The sequence below is a fragment of the Canis aureus genome, chromosome 29 (assembly GCF_053574225.1).
Source record: "Canis aureus isolate CA01 chromosome 29, VMU_Caureus_v.1.0, whole genome shotgun sequence".
Lineage (NCBI taxonomy): Eukaryota > Metazoa > Chordata > Mammalia > Carnivora > Canidae > Canis > Canis aureus.
In genome coordinates, this window is record NC_135639.1 from 41,062,817 (window position 1) to 41,086,396 (window position 23,580).

Below are 23,580 nucleotides of genomic sequence, written 5' to 3' on the forward strand. Positions count from 1 at the left end.
CATTTTCTCCATCACTTTCTTAAGTCTAGATCATCAACAAAACAACAAATCAAGCCCTGATGTGTACATTTTGCCAATTTCTGTGGTGTAAATATTCCCTCTGTGGTCAATTCCAAGCTTTCAAGGTGCAATTACTGAACACAAAGTTTGAAGAGATATGTACTAACATATCATTATATAGTATCTCCGCCACACAAATGCAATTGATTTAAAGGAGCTGAAGAGATAGGCAATAATCAAATGTACTAAAATAATTAATGGTGGATTTTGAATATATTATGAATATAATTTATTTAATTGGAAGTTCATGCAACTTATTATTTATTTATTTTTACAATGATTATGTTTAACAACCAGCTTGCGAAATTTCTAGAGATTTAATTATTGACTCTCACTGGTCAGTAGTAGCTTTCCTCAGCACAGCACAGGATCCAAGAGGGTTTAAAGAGGCAGAATCCATGAGGATGGGAATATGATTATCAGGGATGGGAGAAGCAGGGACCAAGAAAGGAATTAAGAAGATGTTCTTCTCTCTATGGACAAATATACCACTCCTCAAAATAAGAAATATAAGAGTGGATTCCGGGGGTTCAAAGCAATGTTGGAGTCTTTGAAAAGGCCAAAATAGAAGGATAATCATAGATTTAAATACAGAGTGGAGAAAGTTGAGGGCTATTTCCAGTCTCTTTTTTTAAAAATATTTTTTATTTATTTTTTCATGAGACACAGAGAGAGAAAGAGAGACAGAGAGACAGAGAGAGAGAGAGAGAGAGGCAGAGGGAGAAGCAGGCTCCCGGCAGGGAACCTGATACAAGACCTCATCCCAGGATTCTGGGATCTCGACCTGAGCCAAAGGCAGATGCCCAACCACTGAGCCACCTGGGTGCCCTATCTTTTATTTTTTTTTTTTTAAGATTTTATTCATTTATTTGAGAAAGAGAAAGATAGCATGAGTGGAGGGGGTTTGGGGGCGGAGGGGCAGAGGGAGAGGGAGAAGCAGACTCCCCACTGGGGAGAGAGCCCTATGAGGAGCTCTATCCCAGGACCCCAAGATCATGACCTGAGCCAAAAGCAGATGCTCAATGGATTGAGCCACCCAGGCACCCCACTATTTGCAGTCTTGAGAAGTCACAGATTCTTTCAGATGCCTATAGAATCTGTGCTCATTCCCCTGCCAGTTAGCCCCTCTTGGGGAGGAATGAGTCTGATATTTTGAATTCCCAGCATCTCAATCCCCAGGTCTGGCATAACAGTGCTCCATGGAACCTATTTTGGTTGAGTTGGTCTGCGTGAATCCTTTTATTTATTTAGTTAAAAAACTTGGCTTTAAAAAAAAAAAAAACAAGATTTATTTATTTATTCATGAGAGAAGCAGACCCAGAGAGAGGGAGAAGTAGGCTCCACGCAAGGAGCCCGGTGTGGGACTCAATCCCGGATTCCAGGATCACGACCTGAGCGGAAGGCAGGCGCCCAACCACTGAGCCACCCAGGTGTCCCGAATCCTTTTATTTTTAAGGTAGTGTTTACTTCGCCTTTCTAGAAAGTGAATGTAATGCTACTCTCTTCAAACTGTGTTGTAAGCCTTTAGGAATATCTGGAAAGTGATGCAAAACTTCTTGGGTGCCGCCCCTTGCCCATGCTGCCTCTCCATCAGTCATGCTCAATGGACTTGAGGTTATAGAGGAAGAAGGTTATAGAGGAAGGACCTAGCCGGACCATAGGAGTGCTCTTGGTGGGGGCAGGGAAGTGTGGGTGGGCACACAGCCTGCAAGAGAGCCCATATAAAAACAGTTCTGCTGACCATCCATCTCTCTCCTTCTCAATCTCCCTTGTCTCTGGCCCTGTTTGTCACCCTTCCCTCACATATTATCCTCTTTTATAGGTCCCCTTCACACACAGTTTCTGTGTGTAGGCCAAATAACCCCACCTGACACTGTGCAGCTGGCCCAGGTTTATGGCCTCAGTCCATAAATCCTCCACCGAATTCCTCCCCTTTCATCTGAGAGAGTAGTTACTCAAGTACCCTGGAGCAAGCCCTAGGTACGATCTTCCTGGTTACCTAACACAGTAATTCTACCTCCAAATTTTAGCTGGCTACAGCCATCGCCCACCAGCCATCGTAACTGGTTCTTCCAAATAATCAATGGGACCTAGGGCAGTACTATCTGTAACTTATAATAGGCGGATGAACCATCCAGTGATCTTGTCAAAGATTCTGGGGGCACCTGGGTGGTTCAGTGGTTGAACATCTGCTTTCAGCTCAGGTCATGATCCCAGGGTCCTGGGATGGAGCCCCACATCAGACTCCACACAAGGAGCCTACTTCTCCCTTTGCCTATATATCTACCTCTCTCTCTGTATGTCTCATAAGTAAATAAATAAGAAATCTTTTAAAAAACAAGCAAACAAACAAAATAGAGATTCTAAGAGAGCCCAGGGAGGGCCTGAGTCTGCATTTCTAACAAGTTCCCAGGTGATGCTCTTATGGCGCAGCTCTATGGGTGATGCCATTTCTACTCTCAAAAGCCCTCGTTTTGTGGGTTTGTCCCCACCCTATCCTCTGCCATCACTTTATAGTCAATGTTGATCAATATGAATAGCTAGTGCTTATTGAGAAGCTACTGTGTGTCAGATGCAATAAGTCGTGTTATAGATGGGTAAAGAGGAAAAAACTAAGTTTCCTAAGGTAGATAGGAGTCAGTCCAACTCAGATTCAAGACCTGCCCTCTCAGCCACTATGCTTTGATATTTCCATCTTCCTCTCCGTATTGGCCCTGAGGTCAGTGTTTTTAGCTGTTTTCCCTCCCTTACCTCTCACATGAGACTGTCTGGTTAACTCTCCTTCGCCAGACTTGGTTTTCATTTTATTCTTGGTCACTGGCAGCTCTACTTCTAATTGCCCCCCCTTTTTTTTCTTGCCTTACTTCTGCTGCTCTATCTCCTTTTCCCCATAATTCCATTGAGTCATAATTTAAACATATGTAGCTTTAATTAGTCTTGTTAGTTTACAACCCACCCTCCCGTGCTTTATTTTAGAAACTTAAATTGCACTTATGAGCCAGACTTTTAGAATCTTAAGTCAGTTGCCTTCTCAGTTTCTTCATCTGCTTATGGGGATCATTTTGCCTTGCCTTTGAAGGAATCCTTTGAAGGATTTTTTTAAAAAGATTTATTTATTTATTTATTTATTTATGAGAGACACAGAGAGAGAGAGGCAAAGACATAGAGGGAGAAGCAGGCTCCCTGCAGGCAGCCGGATGCAGGACTCGACCCCACCACCCCATCCTGGGTTCACGCCCTGAGCTGAAGGCAGACAACCACTTAGCCACCCAGGTGTCCCTCCTCTGAAGGATTTTTGTGGGAATCAGAAGAATTTCTGCAAACTCTATGAGCTGCAAAGTGCCATTCTCCTTAGAAGGCATTACCTTAAAGTATAATTGGTGAGGACTCAATCAATCCATCCTGAGTACAGATTACACTAAAACCAGCCCTGAGACCTTAAAAAAGGATGACATAAGGCTTCCCAAAGGAAAGGCAGGACCATGGAACATGAATTGCATTAATAACATTGAATTATATTTTTGACATTGCTCCTTTCACAATGAAAGACCCAGCTTTGGGCTGTGGTAAGATTTCAATGATTAAAAACAAAAAGTTACCATTATCTTCTATTTATGTCCAATAATAATAATTTTTCCATTTCTTTTTTTAATAATAAATTTATTTTTTATTGGTGTTGAATTTGCCAACATACAGAATAACACCGAGTGCTCACCCCATCAAGTGCCCCCCTCAGTGCCCATCACCCACTCACCTCCACCCCCCGCCCTCCTCCCCTTCCACGACCCCTAGTTCGTTTCCCAGAGTTAGGAGTCTTCATGTTCTGTCTCCCTTTCTGATATTTCCCACACATTTCTTCTCCCTTCCCTTATATTCCCTTTCACTGTTATTTATATTCCCCAAATGAATGAGAACATATAATGTTTGTCCTTCTCCGATTGACTTACTTCACTCAGCATAATACCCTCCAGTTCCATCCACGTTGAAGCAAATGGTGGGTATTTGTCGTTTCTGATGGTAGAGGAATATTCCATTGTATACATAAACCACATCTTCTTTATCCATTCATCTTTCGATGGACACCGAGGCTCCTTTCACAGTTTGGCTATTGTGGATATTGCTGCTAGAAACATGGGGGTGCAGGTGTCCCGGCGTTTCATTGCATCTGTATCTTTGGGGTAAATCCCCAGCAGTGCAATTGCTGGGTCCTAGGGCAGGTCTATTTTTAACTATTTGAGGAACCTCCACACAGTTTTCCAGAGTGGCTGCACCAGTTCACATTCCCACCAACAGTGCAGGAGGGTTCCCCTTTCTCCACATCCTCTCCCATATTTGTTGTTTCCTGTCTTGTTAATTTTCCCCATTCTCACTGGTGTGTCTCATTGTGGTTTTGATTTGTATTTCCCTGATGGCAAGTGATGCGGAGCATTTTCTCATGTGCGTGTTGGCCATGTCTATGTCTTCCTCTGTGAGATTTCTGTTCATGTCTTTTGCCCATTTCATGATTGGATTGTTTGTTTCTTTGGTGTTGAGTTTAAGAAGTTCTTTACAGATCTTGGAAACTAGCCCTTTATCTGATACGTCATTTGCAAATATCTTCTCCCATTCTGCAGGTTGCCTTTTAGTTTTGTCGACTGTATCCTTTGCTGTGCAAAAGCTTCTTATCTTGATGAATTCCCAATAGTTCATTTTTGCTTTTGTTTCTCTTGCCTTCGTGGATGTATCTTGCAAGAAGTTACTTGTGGCCGAGTTCAAAAAGGGTGTTGCCTGTGTTCTCTAGGATTTTGATGGACTCTTGTCTCACATTTAGATCTTTCATCCATTTTGAGTCTATCTTTGTGTATGGTGCAAGAGAGTGGTCTACTTTCACTCTTCTGCATGTGGATGTCCAATTTTCCCAGCACCATTTATTGAAGAGACTGTCTTTCTTCCAGTGGATAGTCTTTCCTCCTTTATAAAGTTCAGGGTCCACTTCTGGGTTCTCTATTCTGTTCCATTGATCTATGTGTCTGTTTTTGTGCCAGTACCACACTGTCTTGAGGACCACAGCTTTGTAGGACAACTTTAAATCTGGCATTGTGATGCCCCCAGCTATGGTTTTCTTTTTTTAAAATTCCCCTGGCGATTCGGGGTCTTTTCTGATTCCACACAAATCTTAAAATAATTTGTTCTAACTCTCTGAAGAAAGTCCATGGTATTTTGATAGGGATTGCATTAAATATGTAAATTGCCCTGGGTAACATTGACATTTTCACAATATTAATTCTTCCAATCCATGAGCATGGAATATTTTTCCATCTCTTTGTGTCTTCCTCAATTTCTTTCAGAAGTGTTCTGTAGTTTTTAGGGTATAGATCGTTTACCTCTTTGGTGAGGTTTATTCCTAGGTATCTTATGCTTTCGGGTAAATGGGATCGACTCCTTAATTTCTCTTTTTTCAGTCTCATTGTTAGCGTATAGAAATGCCACTGACTTCTGGGCATTGATTTTGTATCCTGCTACACTGCCGAATTGCTGTATGAGTTCTAGCAATCTTGGAGTGGAGGCTTTTGAGTTTTCTATGTAGAGTATCATGTCATTGGTGAACAGGGAGAGTTTGACTTCTTCTTTGCCAATTTGAATGCCTTTAATGTCTTTTTGTTGTCTTACTGCCGAGGCTAGGACTTCCAGTACTATGTTGAATAGCAGTGGTGAGAGTGGACATCCCTGTCTTGTTCCTGATCATAGGGGAAAGGCTCCCAGTGCTTCCCCATTGAGAATGATATTTGCTGTGGGCTTTTCGTAGATGGCTTTTAAGATGTTGAGGAATGTTCTCTCTATCCCTACACTCTGAAGAGTTTTGATCAGGAATGGATGCTGAATTTTGTCAAATGCTTTCTCTGCATCTAATGAGAGGATCATATGGTTCTTGGTTTTTCTCTTGCTGATATGATGAATCACATTGATTGTTTTACGAGTGTTGAACCAGCCTTGTGTCCCAGGGATAAATCCCACTTGGTCATGGTGAATAACTTCTTAACGTCCTGTTGGATCCTCTTGGCTAGTATCTTGTTGAGAATTTTTGCATCCATGTTCATCAGCGATATTGGTCTGTAATTCTACTTTTTGGTGGGGTCTTTGTCTAGTTTTGGAATTAAGGTGATGCTGGCCTCATAGAATGAGTTTGGAAGTACTCCATCTCTTTCTATCTTTCCAAACAGCTTTAGGAGAATAGGTATGGTTTCTTCTTTAAACATTTGATAGAATTCCCCTGGGAAGCCATCTGGCCCTGGACTTTTGTGTCTTGGAAGGTTTTTGATGACTGCTTCAATTTCCTCCCTGGTTATTGGCCTGTTCAGGTTTTCTATTTCTTCCTGTTCCAGTTTTGGTAGTTTGTGGCTTTCCAGGAATGCGTCCATTTCTTCTAGATTGCCTAATTTATTGGCGTATAGCTGTTCATAATATGTTTTTAAAATCGTTTGTATTTCCTTGGTGTTGGTAGTGATCTCTCCTTTCTCATTCATGATTTTATTAATTTGAGTCTTCTCTCTCTTCTTTTTAATAAGGCTGGCTAATGGTTTATCTATCTTATTAATTCTTTCAAAGAACCAACTCCTGGTTTTGTTGATCTGTTCCACAGTTCTTCTGGTCTCGAATTTGTTGAGTTCTGCTCGAATCTTTATTAACTCTCTTCTTCTGCTGGGCGTAGGGTCCATCTGATGTTTTTTCTCTAGCTACTTTACGCGTAAGGTTAGCTTTTGTATTTGAGTTCTTTCCAGTTTTTGAATGGATGCTTGTATTCGATGTATTTCCCCCTCAGGACTGCTTTTGCTGCATCCCAAAGATTTTGAACAGTTGTATCTTCATTCTCATTAGTTTCCATGAATTTTTTAAATTCTTCCTTAAATTCCTGGTTGACCCTTTCATCTTTTAGCAGGATGGTCCTTAACCTCCACGTGTTTGAGGTCCTTCCAAACTTCTTGTTGTGATTTAGTTCTAATTTCAAGGCATTATGGTCTGAGAATATGCAGGGGACGATCCCAATCTTTTGGTATCGGTTCAGACCCAATTTGTGACCCAGTATGTGGTCTATTCTGGAGAAAGTTCCATGTGCACTTGAGAAGAATGTGTATTCAGTTGAGTTTGGATGTAAAGTTCTGTAGATATCTGTGAAATCCATCTGGTCCAGTGTATCATTTAAAGCTCTCGTTTCTTTGGAGATGTTGTGCTTAGAAGACCTATTGAGTGTAGAAAGTGCTAGATTGAAGTCACCAAGTATAAGTGTATTATTATCTAAGTATTTCTTCACTTTGGTTATTAATTGATTGATATATTTGGCAGCTCCCATATTCGGGGCATATATATTGAGGATTGTTAAGTCCTCTTGTTGGATAGATCCTTTAAGTATGATATAGTGTCCCTCTTCATCTCTCACTACAGTCTTCAGGGTAAATTTTAGTTTATCTGATACAAGGATGGCTACCCCTGCTTTCTTTTGAGGACCATTTGAATGGTAAATGGTTCTCCAACCTTTTATTTTCAGGTTGTAGGTGTCCTTCTGTCTAAAATGAGTCTCTTGTAGACAGCAAATAGATGGGTCCCGCTTTTTTATCCAGTCTGAAACCCTGCGCCTTTTGATGGGGTCATTAAGCCCGTTCACGTTCAGAGTTACTATTGAAAGATATGAGTTTAGTGTCATCATGATATCTACTCAGTCCTTGTTTTTGTGGATTATTCCACTGACTTCTTCTTAAAGGGGAATTTTAAGAGTCCCTGTTAAAATTTCTTGCAGAGCTGGTTTGGAGGTCACATATTCTTTCAGTTCCTGCCTGTCTTGGAAGCTCTTTATCTCTCCTTCCATTTTGAATGAGAGCCTTGCTGGATAAAGTATTCTTGGTTGCATGTTCTTCTCATTGAGGACCCTGAATATATCCAGCCAGCCCTTTCTGGGCTGCCAGGTCGCTGTGGAGAGGTCTGCTGTTACCCTAATGCTCCTCCCCATAAAGGTCAGGGATTTCTTGTCTCTTGCTGCTTTAACGATCTTCTGTTTATCTTTGGAATTTGCAAGCTTAACTATTAAATGTCAAGGTGTTGAACGGTTTTTATTGATTTTAGGGGGGGATCTCTCTATTTCCTAGGTCAGAATGCCTGTTTCCCTTCCCAGATTAGGAAAGTTTTCAGCTATGATTTGTTCAAATACATATTCTTGTCCTCTGTCCCTTTCGGCGTCCTCGGGAACCCCAATTAAACGTAGGTTTTTCTTCCTCAGGCTGTCACTTATTTCCTTTAATCTGTCTTCATGGTCTTTTAATTGTCTGTCTCTTTTTTCCTCAGTTTCCCTCTTTTCCATCAACTTGTCTTGTATGTCACTCACTTGTTCTTCCACCTCGTTAACCCTCGTCGTTAGGACTTCTAGTTTGGAGTGCATCTCTTTCAACTGATTTTTAATTTCTGCCTGATTAGATCTAAATTGTGCAGTCATGAAGTTTCTTGAGTCCTTTATCCCTTTTTTTAGAGCCACCAGTAGCTGTATAATAGTGCTTCTGAATTGGCTTTCTGATATTGAATTGTAATCCAGATTTTGTAACTCTGTGGGAGAGAGGACTGTTTCTGATTCTTTCTTTTGAGGTGAGGTTTTCCTTCTAGTCATTTTTCTCAGTGCAGAGTGGCCAAAAACAAGTTGTATTGGGAAAAGGAGAAAAAGAGAGGAGAGAAAGAAGGAAAGAAAAGAGAAGAAGAAAAAAGAAAAAAGGAAGAAAAAAAGAGAAGAAAAAGAAATAAAAAGAAAGAAAGGGAAAAAAAGGGTGGGGGAAGCAATCAGAAATCAAAAAGCAAAAAAGAAAGAAAGAAAGAAAGAAAGAAAGAAAGAAAGAAAGAAAGAAAGAAAGAAAGAAAGAAAGAAAGAAAGAAAGAAAGAAAGAAAGAAAGAAAGAAAAAAGAACCACGGGGGAGTATCTTCTGAGTCTGTGTACTTTAAGTCCTTGACTTCCCCTGGAACTTGTCCGTCTAGCTGGTCTTCTGGGGGAGGGGCCTGTTGTGCTGAGTTTCAGGTGTTAGCACTTGGGGGAGCTGTTCAGCCCCCTGCCTGGTGCAGGGCTCAGTGGGGGTTGTTTACCCCGTGAGACCGCAGGAGGAACAGCCCCAGTGGCGGGGCCAGCTCTGGAAACCTGGATTCAGCCCCTGCAGTAACTCTGGAGCTCTCATGTGCAGGGCCTGGAGGCTCCGGGGCGGGGCCGCTGATCTGCTCAGCTGGGGCAGGAGCGTCCTCGCTGTCCTGGGCCCTCCCAGCCTCTGCCTGTCCCGGGGGAGGCCGGATCCTGGGCTGTGTCCCGGCGCCCTGTGCTCTGGAGCCTGCGCAGTTGGATTCGCGCTCCCGCCCCGCAGCCCCCCGAGCTGCAGCCCTTAGGGAGCTCGGCGCACTCTCCCGGGGCGCAGGTGTCTGTTAGTGTCCCCGGGAGCCCAGGGCATCCTCGCCCTCCTGGGTCCTGCTCCAAGTCCCCGCGAGCCCCTTTCCGCCCGGGAAGGTCGGTGCAGCTCCTGCTCCTCCGGGACGGGGCTCTCCTGTCCTGGGGACACTCGCCCCGGCCTCAGCCCGGCTCCTCGCGGGGCCCCTCCCCCTTGGAGGCCTTTTGTTTCTTTATTTCTTTTTCCCCGTCTTCCTACCTTGAATGAAGCGCGAACTCTTCTCCCTGTAGCATTCCCGCTGTTGCCTCTTTAAATCTCAGGCCGAATTCATAGATTTTCAGGATGAGTTGAAGGTTATCTAGGTAATTTGGTGGAGACAGGGGATTTGGGGACCCTACTCTTCCGCCATCTTGCCCCTCCTCCTAATTTTTCCATTTCTTAAAACAACAATTTCCTTTTAAAATAAATGCACTTAAATAAAAAAAGTTGCCGTATGAGCATAGGTAATATAACAAATATTGGGGAAATATTATGTAAAAGATGGATGGTAGGAGAAACACTCCTCTAAAATACTCTGAATGTTTTTCTCCACTTCAGTATCCATTCTCCTATCTAGAAATGCAACGTTCTATCTTGGGAGACTGAAGAAAGGTAGGATATCTGCTGGTCGTCATTTTTTCATTGGCTTGTTCTGTTTCTCACAACCACCTTGTAAAGTAGGAAGCATCATTCTGTTTCATAGTGGGGCGGGGGAGGGGAAGAGATTTTGGGAAGTTACTTGCTCAAGGTCATACCATGTTGGTACAGCCAGTGTTTATATTGGAGAGTAGGGTCTCTGTGAAGAATATAGTAGTGACACAATATCATCCATTACTGGCTTGAGATCAAGTTTCAAGGAAGTCACTGTAGGAGAGTTCTGGAAGTTAAGCCTTGATACCTTTAGCCCTTTAAACAGAACCCAGATGAGGCAAAAGCTGTCTTTTTTTCCTAGGGGGGGGATGTCATTTGCCTTCTGGAAAGTTTTGCTCATATTTTGGTCTGAGTGCAGGCAGAAGGTTTTTAATCAATGTCCAAAGGGAGAAGGAATGAAGGGAGACATAAGGACCAAAAGGAGGAGGGAAAACGGATCGTTCTGAGAGGTTTGATTCCTTGGGAGCCCCATCCTTTCCTGGTTGTGTAGGGTGTCTATTTTGGGGAGATTGAGATATTTTAGGCATTTTGCTAAGGTTTAAAATGGGTTGTTTAAAGCACCTCAATCTTGGCAGACAGATGGAAACAATTAACACCATATCTTAAGAATCTCATTCTTGGAAACTTCTCAGCAGCTCTGATGCTTAAAATCCCTCTGAGTGATTATAACAGAGATAGAAAGAGAAGGGAAATAAGATGCATTCATCACTTTTTACATACCTAGCCCTTTAACATAATCTGCTAACAGTTACATGAAGTAGCTGCTATGATTAACCCTGTTTCCCAGATGACAAGACTAAGGCATAGAGACATTAAGAATATATATACTTGTGCCCAAGCTCACACATCCAGGGAGTTGAGGAGCTGGAGATTCAACCTCCCAGGGCTGATACCTTTTTTGGCCAACAGGTAGAGTATTGAATGAAAAATGGCAGGTGGTAGGTTGAACAATGCTTCCCTGCCAAGCCCCTCAAAAGATTCTGATCTGTGGAATCCATGAATACTATCTTAAATGGCAAGACTGCACATATGGTTAAGTTAAGGGGTCTTGAGATGGGGAGATTGTCCTGGATTATCTAGGTAGGCTCTAGATGCCATCGCAAGTATCCTTGTAAGAGGCAGATAGAGGGAGATTTAAAATAGAAGGGGAGAAGATGATGAGACCATGGATGCAGACATTGGGATGATATGGCCACAAGCCAAGAAATGCTGGCAGCCACCAGAAACTGAAAGAGACAAGGAGCAGATCCTCCCTTAGAGCTTCTAGGAGTGTGGCCCTGCCTGCAGCCCGATTTTAGCCCTGTAAAACTGATGTCTCTGAGATAACAAATTTCTCTTGCTTCAAGCCACCAAGCTTGTGATAATTTGTTCAGGCAGCCATAGGAGACTAACACAGGGCCCGAGCTAGAATCCCGAGAGACAGTATTCCAGGGACGATGAGAGGAAGAAGAATCCTGAACAGTCAGGGGAAATGAATGTGAAGCAACAGGAGTGGTTCCAAGGAAAGAGTGGTCGCCCACTGGCCTGTCCTCACGAGACCAGAGGCAGTGTGCCTTGTCCCCTGAACTTCCCCCGCTTCCGTGCTTATGCCTCCTATTCCTGGGCAGTGGTACCTTGAACTCCTAAGCTGAGAGGGGCCTTTGAGGTCCTTCAAATCCATTACATAGCCAGCAAGTAGGTAAGGATTAGCAGGAATGTGCAGTTCTTCAGCACTTTACAAATGCTATCAAGTATCATGGCAACAAGGGCACATGGCTTGCCCTCAGGTAGGGGGGCTTGATCCACCAGCTGGTACTTGGTGACCATCACTCAGTAGCAGCCCAGATGACCTGGACACAGTTCTTCCTGAGGTGGGCAGGACGGAGATGTGAGGCTTGCCCTTGATCAAAACCCTCCCTACTAACAGCACTGGTGAGGTGTTAAATGAGACAATGAGTTAGGTGGCTGGCCCTCAGGCTCTGTTACTTCTGTCTCTGCTCTAGTCAATAGCAGCATAACTGCGTCCGAAAGGGTCCTGCTGAGCCTTGCACTACTGTAGGCTAGTTGGCAGGCCGAGTTTCCTATGTGTCTAAGCAAATGTGCAAATTCGTTTCCTTAGCCTGAGAGGTGAGGTGGAGGGGCATCTGGCCGGCTCTGCAACTCCCCCTTCACACCTCTGTGCCCACTTGCTCCCCTTCCTCATCATGCTCCTGCCCAGCTTGCTTCTCTCTCTGTTCTTGGAATCTGTCGAGCCCTGATATTCCGTGCCTGTTGTTCTCTCTGCCCGGAAAGATTTTTCTGCAGCTGGCACCTTCTCAGCCTTTCAGGCCTCAGCTTTAGGGAACCTTCCCTGACTGCTCCAGCTCAAGTGAATCCCCTTGTCTACTTGTTCTTCATAGTCTCTCTCTCTGTGGATTTATTTTGTTTATCTATTTTCCTGCTCAGTATCTGTCCCCCTCTGCCTGTCCCCACTAGAATGTAAGACCTGCAAGGGGAGGATGTTATATTTTCACCTTTCTATTTGTAGCTTAAAATATACTAACTGCTTGGTAGGTATTTGTTAAATAAGGGGATGGCGGAGGCATGGATGTCGAGGGCATGGGCAGAGCAGACAGGACGGGCTGCTGGAAGCCAGAGGCCACTAGAGGAGAGTCCCGGGAGACAGGATGCACCATAGTATGGGAACTTATGGAAGGGGGTCTGAAGACACTCCTGAGAGGCAAGAGGCCTCAGATGGAGGAGACTGGAGTTAGCAGATGACCACAGGAGCCTTCAGTGAATATAGTCAATATGAAGGACTTGGCCCACAGAGGGGAGCCTGGAAGTGAATGAGACGTGAAGGTCTAACAACAGAGCTGCCCCCCAAAAGAATACCCGTGGCTGACACTTTGCCTGAGCTTCCTTACTGGCAGGAAGCCAGGGTTTATCTGTGTGATGGGATCTCTCTGTTCTTTAGATAGTTAATGGTTTTCCTTTAGTTCATGGTACAGCAGACTGTGTAAAAACACTTGAAAGCAAGCCCAGAGGCACCGCAGCATGCTGCTGGCGACAGCCTCATAGGCTTGGACTGATATACACGAAGTACTGGGAACAGTACCCGGCAGACAGCAAGTGCAATGGAGTGGCTCCTTTTATTGTCAGTATCAATTGGCTCTGAAATGGAATTGGCAATATTACAGAGATTGGGATGTTAACACAAGTTTGGGCTGATCATTGAGGGCTGGTAGACTGGAATGGAGGCACTGAAGTTACTCCCTATCAGAGTGAGGGAGTATGGTCAGGGTTGCCAAGGAAATCCAGAGCCACTAATGGTTCCCAAGTGTTGGCACTCCCTCCAGGCATCACCTTACCCCTGTGGACAGAATGGAATATTCACCTGTGACACTGGGGTCAGACAGAGTTCGTATAGAGAAGTGGAATGTAGATATTTCTTTCTACAGTGGGATCATGCGTGTACATTTGGAATAAGTGGGACGGGGACAGTTTTTTTTTTTTTTTAAGAATTTATGTATTTATTTGACAGAGAGAGAGTGCACAAGCAGGGGGAGCAGCAGGGAGAGGAAGAAGCGCACTCTGCTGAGCAGGGAGCCCAACGTGAGCTTGATCCCAGGACCCTGGGGTCATGACCTGAGCCCAAGGCAGATGCTTGACCAACTGAGCCACCCACCTCTGTTTTGTTTTGTTTTAATGGAGAGGATGATGACCAGTTTTCTAGTATTATCTCCTGTGTTTGGGGTTGCCTTTGATGTGGAAGCTGTAATCCTGACACTTCCAGCAATGAGAATGGCAACTTAAGCCTCAAGGAACTCTTAACCCTAACCAAGAGTGGTGTTTGGCCAACCTGATCAGTTATGTGCTCTCCTAGATGTTGGATGTTCCCTTACATGGAAAGAATGATTGAGCCTTTCAGCTGGTTAGCATTTGTTGACAGGATTTCAGGATAATTCTCTCCAGACAAATGTAACATCACTGATGAAAATTTTTGGATTTATATTTTGAGAAAAGAGGTGGAAATGGAGTGCTTTTTTGGGGATTTGCCTAAAAATATTTTCATCAGGGCAATGCTCAAAATTGTTTTAAACTTTTATTGTAAAAGAACAGACACAGAGAGCCATTACAACAAATCTGTAGTCTAATGGATCATTCTTTTTTTTTTTTTTTTTTTTATTTATGATAGTCACAGAGAGAGAGAGGCAGAGACACAGGCAGAGGGAGAAGCAGGCTCCTTGCACCGGGAGCCCGACGTGGGATTCGATCCCGGGTCTCCAGGATGGATCGCGCCCCGGGCCAAAGGCAGGTGCTAAACCGCTGCGCCACCCAGGGATCCCCTAATGGATCATTCTTAGACGAACACCTTTGTAACCATCGCTGAGGCTAAGAAATAAAACTTTGTCACCCATTCGAGAAACCCCTCAAAATTCTCCATCTCAATCACAGTCCCCTTATTCTCCTAAAGGTAACCATTATCCAGACTTTTATAGTCAGAATGTCCTTTTGTTTCTTTATATTTTTATCCCTCATATGTGCATTCCTACTATTCCTACTATACTATGTTTAGTTTTACATATTTTAAATCGATTTGGTATGTCCTTTAATTGTAGGTTCCTCTTCATCTCTTTTTTCTCTTAAAAATTATTGATATATAATTCACATACCTTTTTAATGTGTATCATTCAGAAGTTTTTGGTATATTCACAAAGTCATGTAACCAACACAACTAATTCCAGAATATTATCATCGTGCCCTTAAGAAATCTATACCCTCCTTCCCCAATTCCCTGCCAACCACTAATCTCCTTTCTGTTTCTATTGATTTGCCCGTTCTGGATATTTCATGTGAAGAAAATCATATGATATATGACCTTTAGTGACTGGCTTCCTTTACTTAGCATATTGTTTTCAAGCAGTGATGGTTTCATGGATATATACTTAACTCCAAATTCATCAAGTTGTATACATTAGATATGTACCGCTTTTTGTATGTCAATTACGCCTTGATAAAAGGGTTTAAGAGAAAAGATTCACCCATCTTGCAGCATGTAGCAGTACTTTGTTCCTTTTAGGCAAAATAATATTCCATCATATGTGTATACCATTTTGTGTATTCATTCATTAGTTAAATGTTTGTGTTGTTTCCACTTTTTGAATATTACCATGGATGCAGCTATGAATATTTGTGCACAAGTTTTGGTGAGACATGTTTTCATTTGTCTTGGGTATATACCTAGGAGTGGAATTGCTGAGTCCTATGGTAGCTGTAATTGATTCTTTTAAGAAGAGTTTATTATTTTACATTCCCACCAGCAATATATGAGGACTCCGACTTCTCTGCATGTTTGTCAACACTTATTCATCTTTTTGGTTATAGCCTTCCTTATAGATCTGAAATGGTATCACATTGTGGTTTTGGTTTGCATTTACCTAATGGCTAATTATGTTGAGCATCTTTTCATGTGCTCATGTGCTTTTCACGTGCTTATTGGTTATTTGTACATCTTTGGGAAAATATCAATTCATAGTCTTTGCCCATTAAAAAAAAAGGGTGACCATACATTACAGTTTACCTGTGACACTCTCAGTTTTGCCTATTGTAATTATTTTTTACTGTACTTTAAACTTATTTATTATTGAATTAGAGTTGACATTTCTGGCCATTTTAAAATTGGGTTGTCTTTATACACTGATTGTGGGAGTTCTTTATATAGAGGTGATCCCTGACTTGTAATGCTTTGAGTTATAGGTTTTTTTTTTTAAGTTTTTACTTATTTATTTGACAGAGAGAGAGAGAGAGAGCACAAGTAAGCAGAGCAGCAGGCAGATGGAGAGGGAGAAGCAGGCTCCCCCCTGAGCAGAGAGCCCAACGAGGGGCTCAATTCTAAGACCCTTGGATCACCATCTGAGCTGAAGGCAGATGCTTAACTGTCTGAGCCACTCAGGTGCCCTCAATTATAGCTTTTTGACTTTATGATGAAGCAAAAGCCACACATGTTCAATAAAAACCATACTTCAGATTTTGAATTTTGATCTTTTTCTGAGGTAGTGATATGCACTATGATCCTCTCATGACACTGGGCAATTGCAATGAGCCTCAGCTCCCAGTCAGGCACATGGTCACAAGAGTAAATAACTGATCCACTTATAACCATTATGTTTATCACTTTTAGAACACTATTCAATAAATTACATGAGATAATCAACATATTATTATAAAGTTGGTTTTTGTTAGATGATTTTGCCCAACTATAGGCTAATCTAAGTGCTCTGAGCACATGTAAGGTAAGGTATGATGTTGGTGTCAAATCTAAGAACTCTTTGCCTAGTCCTAAATCTTGAATATTTTCTCTCATGTGTTGTTTAAAAAAAAAAAAAGTAAAGTTTTGTGTTCTACATTACAGCTATGATTCATTTCGAGTTAATTTTAAAAAAAAGATATGAGGGTTTTTTTTTCCATGATAGATCCAGCACTATTTGTTGAAAAGGCTGTCCCTTCCTTCATTGAGTTATTATATTGAAATGATGGTCTTGACTAGCCACAGCACACCAGCCAAAAATACTTTTTTTTTTTTTCTAAAATACTTTTAATGCAATCTTTTCCTAGTCATAAAGTGACTTCCTGAGGCCAGAGGAGGTTGAACTTCCAGGCATACACAGGGAGCTGAGCAGCTGGTGAGTGGAGTGCTTGGATTAGCTGTGTTGGATGGAGGGATGAGGGTGCCCTAATGTGCTCTCCACCCTGCTCCCCACACAGCACTCCCGCCCTCCCTGAGGCTATGGAAGAGATAAACAACAACGTAAATGGATTAGGAAAAGCCTGCCTGGCCTCTTCCTGCTGCCATCCCACCTGGGGCTGGAGATTAGTGGGTGGCAGCTTTGTCAGGGGAACAGACATTTAAATGTCAGCTTTGACTTAAAGGAGCCCATCTAAGAAGAGACGGAGAGGACCAGCTTTCTTTATCCCTTCTCTGACAAACTCAGTCCCGTGCTTTCTTGTGACCTGTACCTTTTCAAAACACAGGGCTCGCTATCCCAGCTAGTGATTTTCAGTCTTCATGCAGGTGTTGGGGATCGTTAGAGACAGGGCTGCTGCTGGCACCAAATTCAACTCTGCATGTGGCAGAAGAAAAGACATGAATCATGCATCGGAGATTTAAAAAAAATGCTGTTAACCTACTTTCCCAGACAGAGAGGAGAGCAGGCTAAAGATGCTCCTGGGCATGGGTTTCTCTTTTACAGCCCTTGCTCCACTGAGGGAGGTACCATCCTGCTGGTTCATTTCTTTGCTCATTTATTCACTTAAGCCTTCATTTGGGAGTTTATTTGCTAATTCACTGAATCAGCTGGCCAGCCTAGCCAGCCCCCTAGTAAGCATTTCTGTAGCTTCTCTTGTGTACTCTGCCCCAGGGATGCAGAAGATGCAAATATGGTGCTGTGTGCTTCAAAGGGCCTGCACTGTGCCGGGTTGCAGTGGTGAGTGCAGGCCGAGGTGTGCTTGTGGATGTTGTGAGGACTGTGCCATGTACATGTCTTTGCAGGCATGAGCCTGGCCTCTGTGGTCCTGGCCAGTGCCCTTCAGGTCAGAGGTGAAGCTCTGTTGGAGGAGGAAATCTGGTCCCTCTTGTCCCTAGCTGTTGAGCCGCTCCTGGAAGACCTTCGTGAAGGTACGAGAGTGTGTTTGGGGCAGTTGAATCACAGGGAGTTGAGTGCAAAGCTTCCCAGACATGCTGCTGGCTGCTGCTTCTCAGATCTGTGATCAGTCCAAACCATCAGATCAAGCGGGCAAATGACATCTACCCGTGGAACCACACAAGGAAGTCAGGCCTGTCTCTTGGACTCACTGCATGCAGCAGCGTTGAAAGAAAGGCCTTGCTTCTAGGGAGACAGTGGTCACAGCTCTCTGAGCCTCTCCCTGCCCCTGGACAGTCTGAGCATAAGGAGACAGGAGGCAGGGGGCAGCTACCTGGACAGCTGACAGCCCCAGACTGTCCCCTGCCAGGTGGCACATCACCTTGTGTCCCATCAGGGGACAGAACCTACAACTAGGTAGTCTAAAGAGGAGAGGGAGGTTAATACAAACAATGATTAAATTCCAACAGTAGAGTAGTTGTAAGATACAAGACAATTCCACATGGCCCCCAGGGCTCTCTCTTGGTGATTTACCTAATGGCTAATTATGAAAGAAAGCCCCTTCCCAGCTTGGGGTTCAGATCTGGGGTTGCTGTGCCTGGAGCCCACCAGGACAGCGACCTCCGCGGCTGTGCCCAGCCAGAAGTGGCCAGCAGTCCCCGGACAAGCGAGGCACAGGAACTGCCAACAGGGGCGAGGGGGACCCCCTGGGTGGAGATGGGCACCTGGCAGCCACAGCCCCGGGAGCCAGTGCGGGCAGGAGACCTGGAGCCCACGGCGTCTGTGTAGACGGAGGAAACATTGGTCGGAGCGTGGTGTGTCGGCCCGCGACTGGGGAACAGCCCCCGAACCCACCCGCCTCCCACAGTGTCCTTCCAGCGCCCTCTACTGAGAAAGCTGCCGTCGCATCACTGTAAGGGACACGGTCAGGTGAATTTGGACCTGCGAGACATTTCGTTGGTAACTGGAACAAAGCGGGTGCCCCCTCAGAGGTCAGCTCTGAAGTCACTGTGCCTGGGGCTGCAGGCCCGCCTGGAGGCTCCCGCACGAGGGGCCACGTGAGCAGAGGGCCGGGGCCCAGTGTGCGGAGGCAAAGGACGCTGAGCATCTGCACCCTCGGTTTCATCTTCCCTGAGGTTTTTCCCTCCCTCTTTCCTGCCCTGGGGCGGGAGCTGATGCATAGCTAGCTACAGTACACCCAGAGGACCAGCCGCCTTGGTCTTAGGCTTGGCGCCAAAGAACTCCTACCTGGGCTTATTTCCAAGTGGACCTCACCTCTCTTTACCTCTTACCTTGAGACTCAGAGCACTGAGGGATTTGGATGCAGGTTCTAGTTTCCTGGTGGACTGCAGCCACACTTGGTAGCTCGTGCCCCTGTGCATGCATGTATCAAGGCTGAATTTATTACACTTGATGTTTTCCTGGGTCTTATTCTTTTTTTTTTAATTTTTATTTATTTATGATAGTCACACACACACAGAGAGAGAGAGGTAGAGACACAGGCAGAGGGAGAAGCAGGCTCCATGCACTGGGAGCCCGACGTGGGATTCAATCCCAGGTCTCCAGGATCGCGCCCTGAGCCAAAGGCAGGCGCCAAACCGCTGCGCCACCCAGGGATCCCCTGGGTCTTATTCTTAGTCTGTCCCAGGGGCACCTGTTGGTTACAGATCCACAACTGACCCTCCAGACAGTGGTCCCATCTCTAAACTCCCATCCTGGCCTTGGTTTCAGATTCCTTGGACTATGTGATCTGCCCCTGGTCAGCCCTGCTATCCGCAGCTGGAAGTCTTTCTTTCCAGGACCATGTTTCTCACATAGAGGCGGCTCCTTGCAAGGCCCCTGAACTGCTCCAGGGACAGAGTGGTGATGAACAGCCTGATGCATCTCAGGTAAGGTGTGTGGCAGCTCTGCAGCACCTCTGGGCCTGTCCCAGGGAAAGACCTGGTCCTAGGACCTTGGACCTGTCCTGGAGGTGGCATCCCCAACTCCCACCCAGCTTACCCCCAAGAAATACTGATGCAGAACGGGTTTAAAAAATGTTATTCCCAGGCTTTCTTTCTTTTCTTTTCTTTTTTTTTTTTTTTTAGCTCTTAGATGAGGATAGGTCAACTTCTCTGAGCTCCAATTTCTACATCAGTAAAATGAGGTTGATTTGACTGAATCCATCAGCTTATTATAAATCTCTAAAAAGAAGCATTGGGAAAGTTGTGGGTAAAAAAAAAGGAAAAGTTGTGGATAAACAGTCTGGGACATTGGTACCCATGGCAGCGTGTAGCAAAACCCTCAAAAGTCCTCAAATAGGAATGTATCCTAAGGCATGAGTAAAGATTGAGTTAGCTGCACTATGTTTATTGTTGTATTGTTGACATTACTGACAAATTGGAAAAAAACTATATGTCCAGTAAATAAGACAGCATTAAAGTGCAACTGTAAGGGCTTATGGAATGGCTTGTAAAGAACTTAAATATATACATTTACAATGTGACCCTAGTTGAATAAACACACACACAAACATACACATACGGAGACAGTCAGAGATGAGAGAGTGTGTGTGTTCTAAAAATATATATACCAAGGTGTCTGCAGTGGTTATTCTGGATGGCAACATCAGTGGTGATTTTAGGTTTTCCATGGACATGTTTCACTTCTGAATAGCAAAAAGTTTAGTAAATATTATTTTTCATTTTAAAAAGAAAAAATTCTAAGGAGAGAGCAGTGTAAAGCAGACATACCACACTCAGGGCATAGCGGGCACTTCATCAGCAAGTTCTGCTTCTTCCTCCCTGTCCTTCCTTGAGAAGAGTGCAGCCTAGAAGTCCTGCCTTTCTCAGGAGGCATCGGTAGCCTCTGGGGTTGGTTTGTCTGCACCCACATGTCTCCAAGTCAGACCCCAACAGTGGGTTGCAGTGACCCTGACTCTGTCACCCCACAGGGAGTCACCCAGCACTGAGGCTCCTACACTCTTGCCCACACTAACAGAATCCCAGGAATGAATCCCTGGATTCCCGTGTTAGATGCAGATGTGGGTGTCTCTCAGTCCCTCTGTTTGGGTCTCTTTGTGGTGCCTCCTTCACCAGCTGAGATGCCACAGCTGGAGCCGTGGGATCTGACTTTCTGAACAACTACTAGAGGGCTTCATGCTGATGTACCCCAAAAGTCCAGAGGTCTTAGCTTCCTGGGGCAGTGAACCCCAGCCAATGGCAAACTGGTATTTAGTAGGCCAAGAGACAGGGTCACCTGGCCAGTGTCTCTCTTACAGCATCCCTACTACTCAGTTCTATTGATCACTCTTCTCTACCATCTGCCAGAGGCTCCTCTGCATCCAACTTGTCTTGGGTGCTGTGGCAGGTGAGGTGAGCAATCAGGAAAGTGGTCTCAGCAAAAGCTGTGCTCACAATCCTCCCCAACTCTGGGCTCCATTCTGAGCTTTGGATGATACCCTGACTCCTCTCCTTAGGCCAACATCCACCTTTCCCCAGCACTCAGACACACTCACCCCACTACTCGGAGTATTAGTGCCACAGCAGGTGGAAGGTGTGGGCAGGTCTCTAACTCCAGGTCACTCATGCCTCTATCATCCCATCCTGTGCTCATGGCAGGCATCATCAATTGATCATGGTGTTCTTTCCCACTGAGCCAGGAGTTGCCTTCAAAATTGTCACCATCCTTCTCCAGGCAGCATCTACTAATGGGCCGGATTTGGGATTTGGGATGAAGGCTATTGTCATTTTGGCCTTAGGCCTCACCCTAGAATATTTAGACAGAACCCTTGGAATCCAAGTCAGTTACAGAGTATGGATGGTGCCTCTGGCAGTGCTCAGGACACTGCTCTAGCATCTACTCTCAGGAGCATTTCTCCAGAGATGAGGATGCAATTTGTGGACTTTTCTGCAGGTGTCTAGTCACATTCATCAGATGTCTGGTTGACTAGGTTAGGGGTACAGTTTCGGAGAGAAAATTGGCACATGTGATCCTGGACATATGCCCTTGACCTAGAGATGTAAACAAAACAAAACAAAACAAAACAAAAAACCAAAACCAAATTCACTTGTATTTAACTGAGTGGTTTGCTAAAGTAACCATGCTGTTTTACACACCATGTTTTTTTAACTCACTGCCTCCCTTCTAAAGTTCCAAAGATCATTTCCCGCAAAGATAGATCCTAACTTTAACTGTAGCTTGTCAATTGCAGCAGAAGCTAATAAATTGACTTTTATTGAGAACTTAGCATGACCCAGAGGCAACATAGCCAAGGCCCAGGGCAGGGGCTCTAGTTCAAGTTTAGGCTTTAGATCTTCTTCAGGAAAGTCCCCTAAGTTGCCTTTGCTTTGCTTCCTCTAAGGGATGGAGACAATGAAAACACTGACCTCCCAGGACTGGGTTGAGGGCTAAATGAGTCGATATAAGTAAAAGACTTAGAGCCCGGTTTGCTGTGAGAATGCTCTGCATTGGATAATCATAACAATAATTATCATTACCATTGCCAGATGCTTTTTACTCAATGCTCATGAGTATTCAGGCAGAAAACTCACTTTAAAGGTGAAGAAAGTGAGGCTTGGAGGCATCAGATAATGCTCTTCCATTTCACCATGTTGCTTTCTGACAGCAAGCAATACTTTTAAATCAGGCCGCCCCAGTGTGTCACATACAGGTGGCTTTGGCTACATGGACCAGAAAGCCTAAAATACAGAGGTTAGAACCACAGATTCAGTCATTATTTGCTTCACAAGAGATCTCGGGGTTGGTTAGCCACTCAGTAAACGTCATCAAGATCTGGGCTATGTATTTCCAGTCCACCCTTCTTAGATGCTGGCTTTTTGCTCTCGTGCCTGTTGCCTCATGGTCTCAAGATGGCAGCTGTGATCCTATCAATAGACAAGGCAAAAGGAGGAAAGAGTGGGAACAGCTAGCTACCTGTGTTCTTATTGTCAGAAAAATAAAAGTTTCCTTAAAAACACCTTAACAGACTTCTGTGTCTTTTGCCAAAGCGAGGTGTCATGGTCCCTGTGGCTTTAATCTGCCAGAGTGGAAGGGAGAAGGGAAAGTTTATGAGAGTCGTAGATGGTTGTTGGGCTAGCCAGCCAACCGGATCTGCCACGGGTAGAACTTGGATGGTGTTTTTTTTGCAGGACTATGAAATAACAGAGGTGACTGCAATTTAACCTGGTGCTTTTTGTCTTGGGCAGATGCACGTGTATGCTTTGGGAATGACTCTCTACTGGTCGGCAGGCTTCCATGTCCCACAAAATCAGGTCTGTACATGAGATATGCAAAGTCTCTCCAGATCATGTTTTTGGATTTCATTCTCAGGTTTTCTTCCCAACAGGGATCATGTCTCTTGAGCTGTGTGCCACCACTCTGTCTTCCTAGGTTCTGGGAAGGCACTGACAACCCACTACAGAAGTGCTCCTGCTGAGTTCAGAAAGCACCTCAGAATGCTGCTCAGTATGGCAATGCAGCCAGCCACAATCTAGGATTGGCAAGCAGAAGAAGACTTATCTGCTCAGAGGAAGTAGCAAACTAGAGGAGGAGCGAAGATACAGATGTATAAAATAGGCTTTAAAGCAACCCTTCCTGAAGTGAAATGCTTCCCTGGAAAACAGTGCTGTGCTCAATCAATTTGGGAAAATGCTTGCTACAATATCTTCCTCTCAAAGATTTGGCACAGCAGTTTATTAAAGGCTCTGAGAAAGCATAAAGCAAAAAAAAATATTCAACTTTATCACAACATTGTATAAACTTTTTGACTACAGAATGTATGTGTTTGTGTGTATGTGTATAAATTTTCATCTTACACTAAGGATTCCTTAGAAACCAGTGTAACAAAAGCTGGAGAACCCTGCCC

At 44.3% G+C, this 23,580-nt stretch overlaps 1 protein-coding gene across 1 annotated transcript in view; it reads left to right on the top strand.

Moving 5' to 3' along the window:
• The window catches only part of FRMPD2 (FERM and PDZ domain containing 2), a 113,387-nt gene that overhangs the window by 12,170 nt on the left and 77,637 nt on the right, over positions 1-23,580 (top strand). The window contains 3 exon segments of the mRNA XM_077878645.1: positions 17,645-17,770; positions 19,467-19,624; positions 22,922-22,987. Coding sequence (XP_077734771.1) covers positions 17,645-17,770; positions 19,467-19,624; positions 22,922-22,987 — 350 coding nt within the window.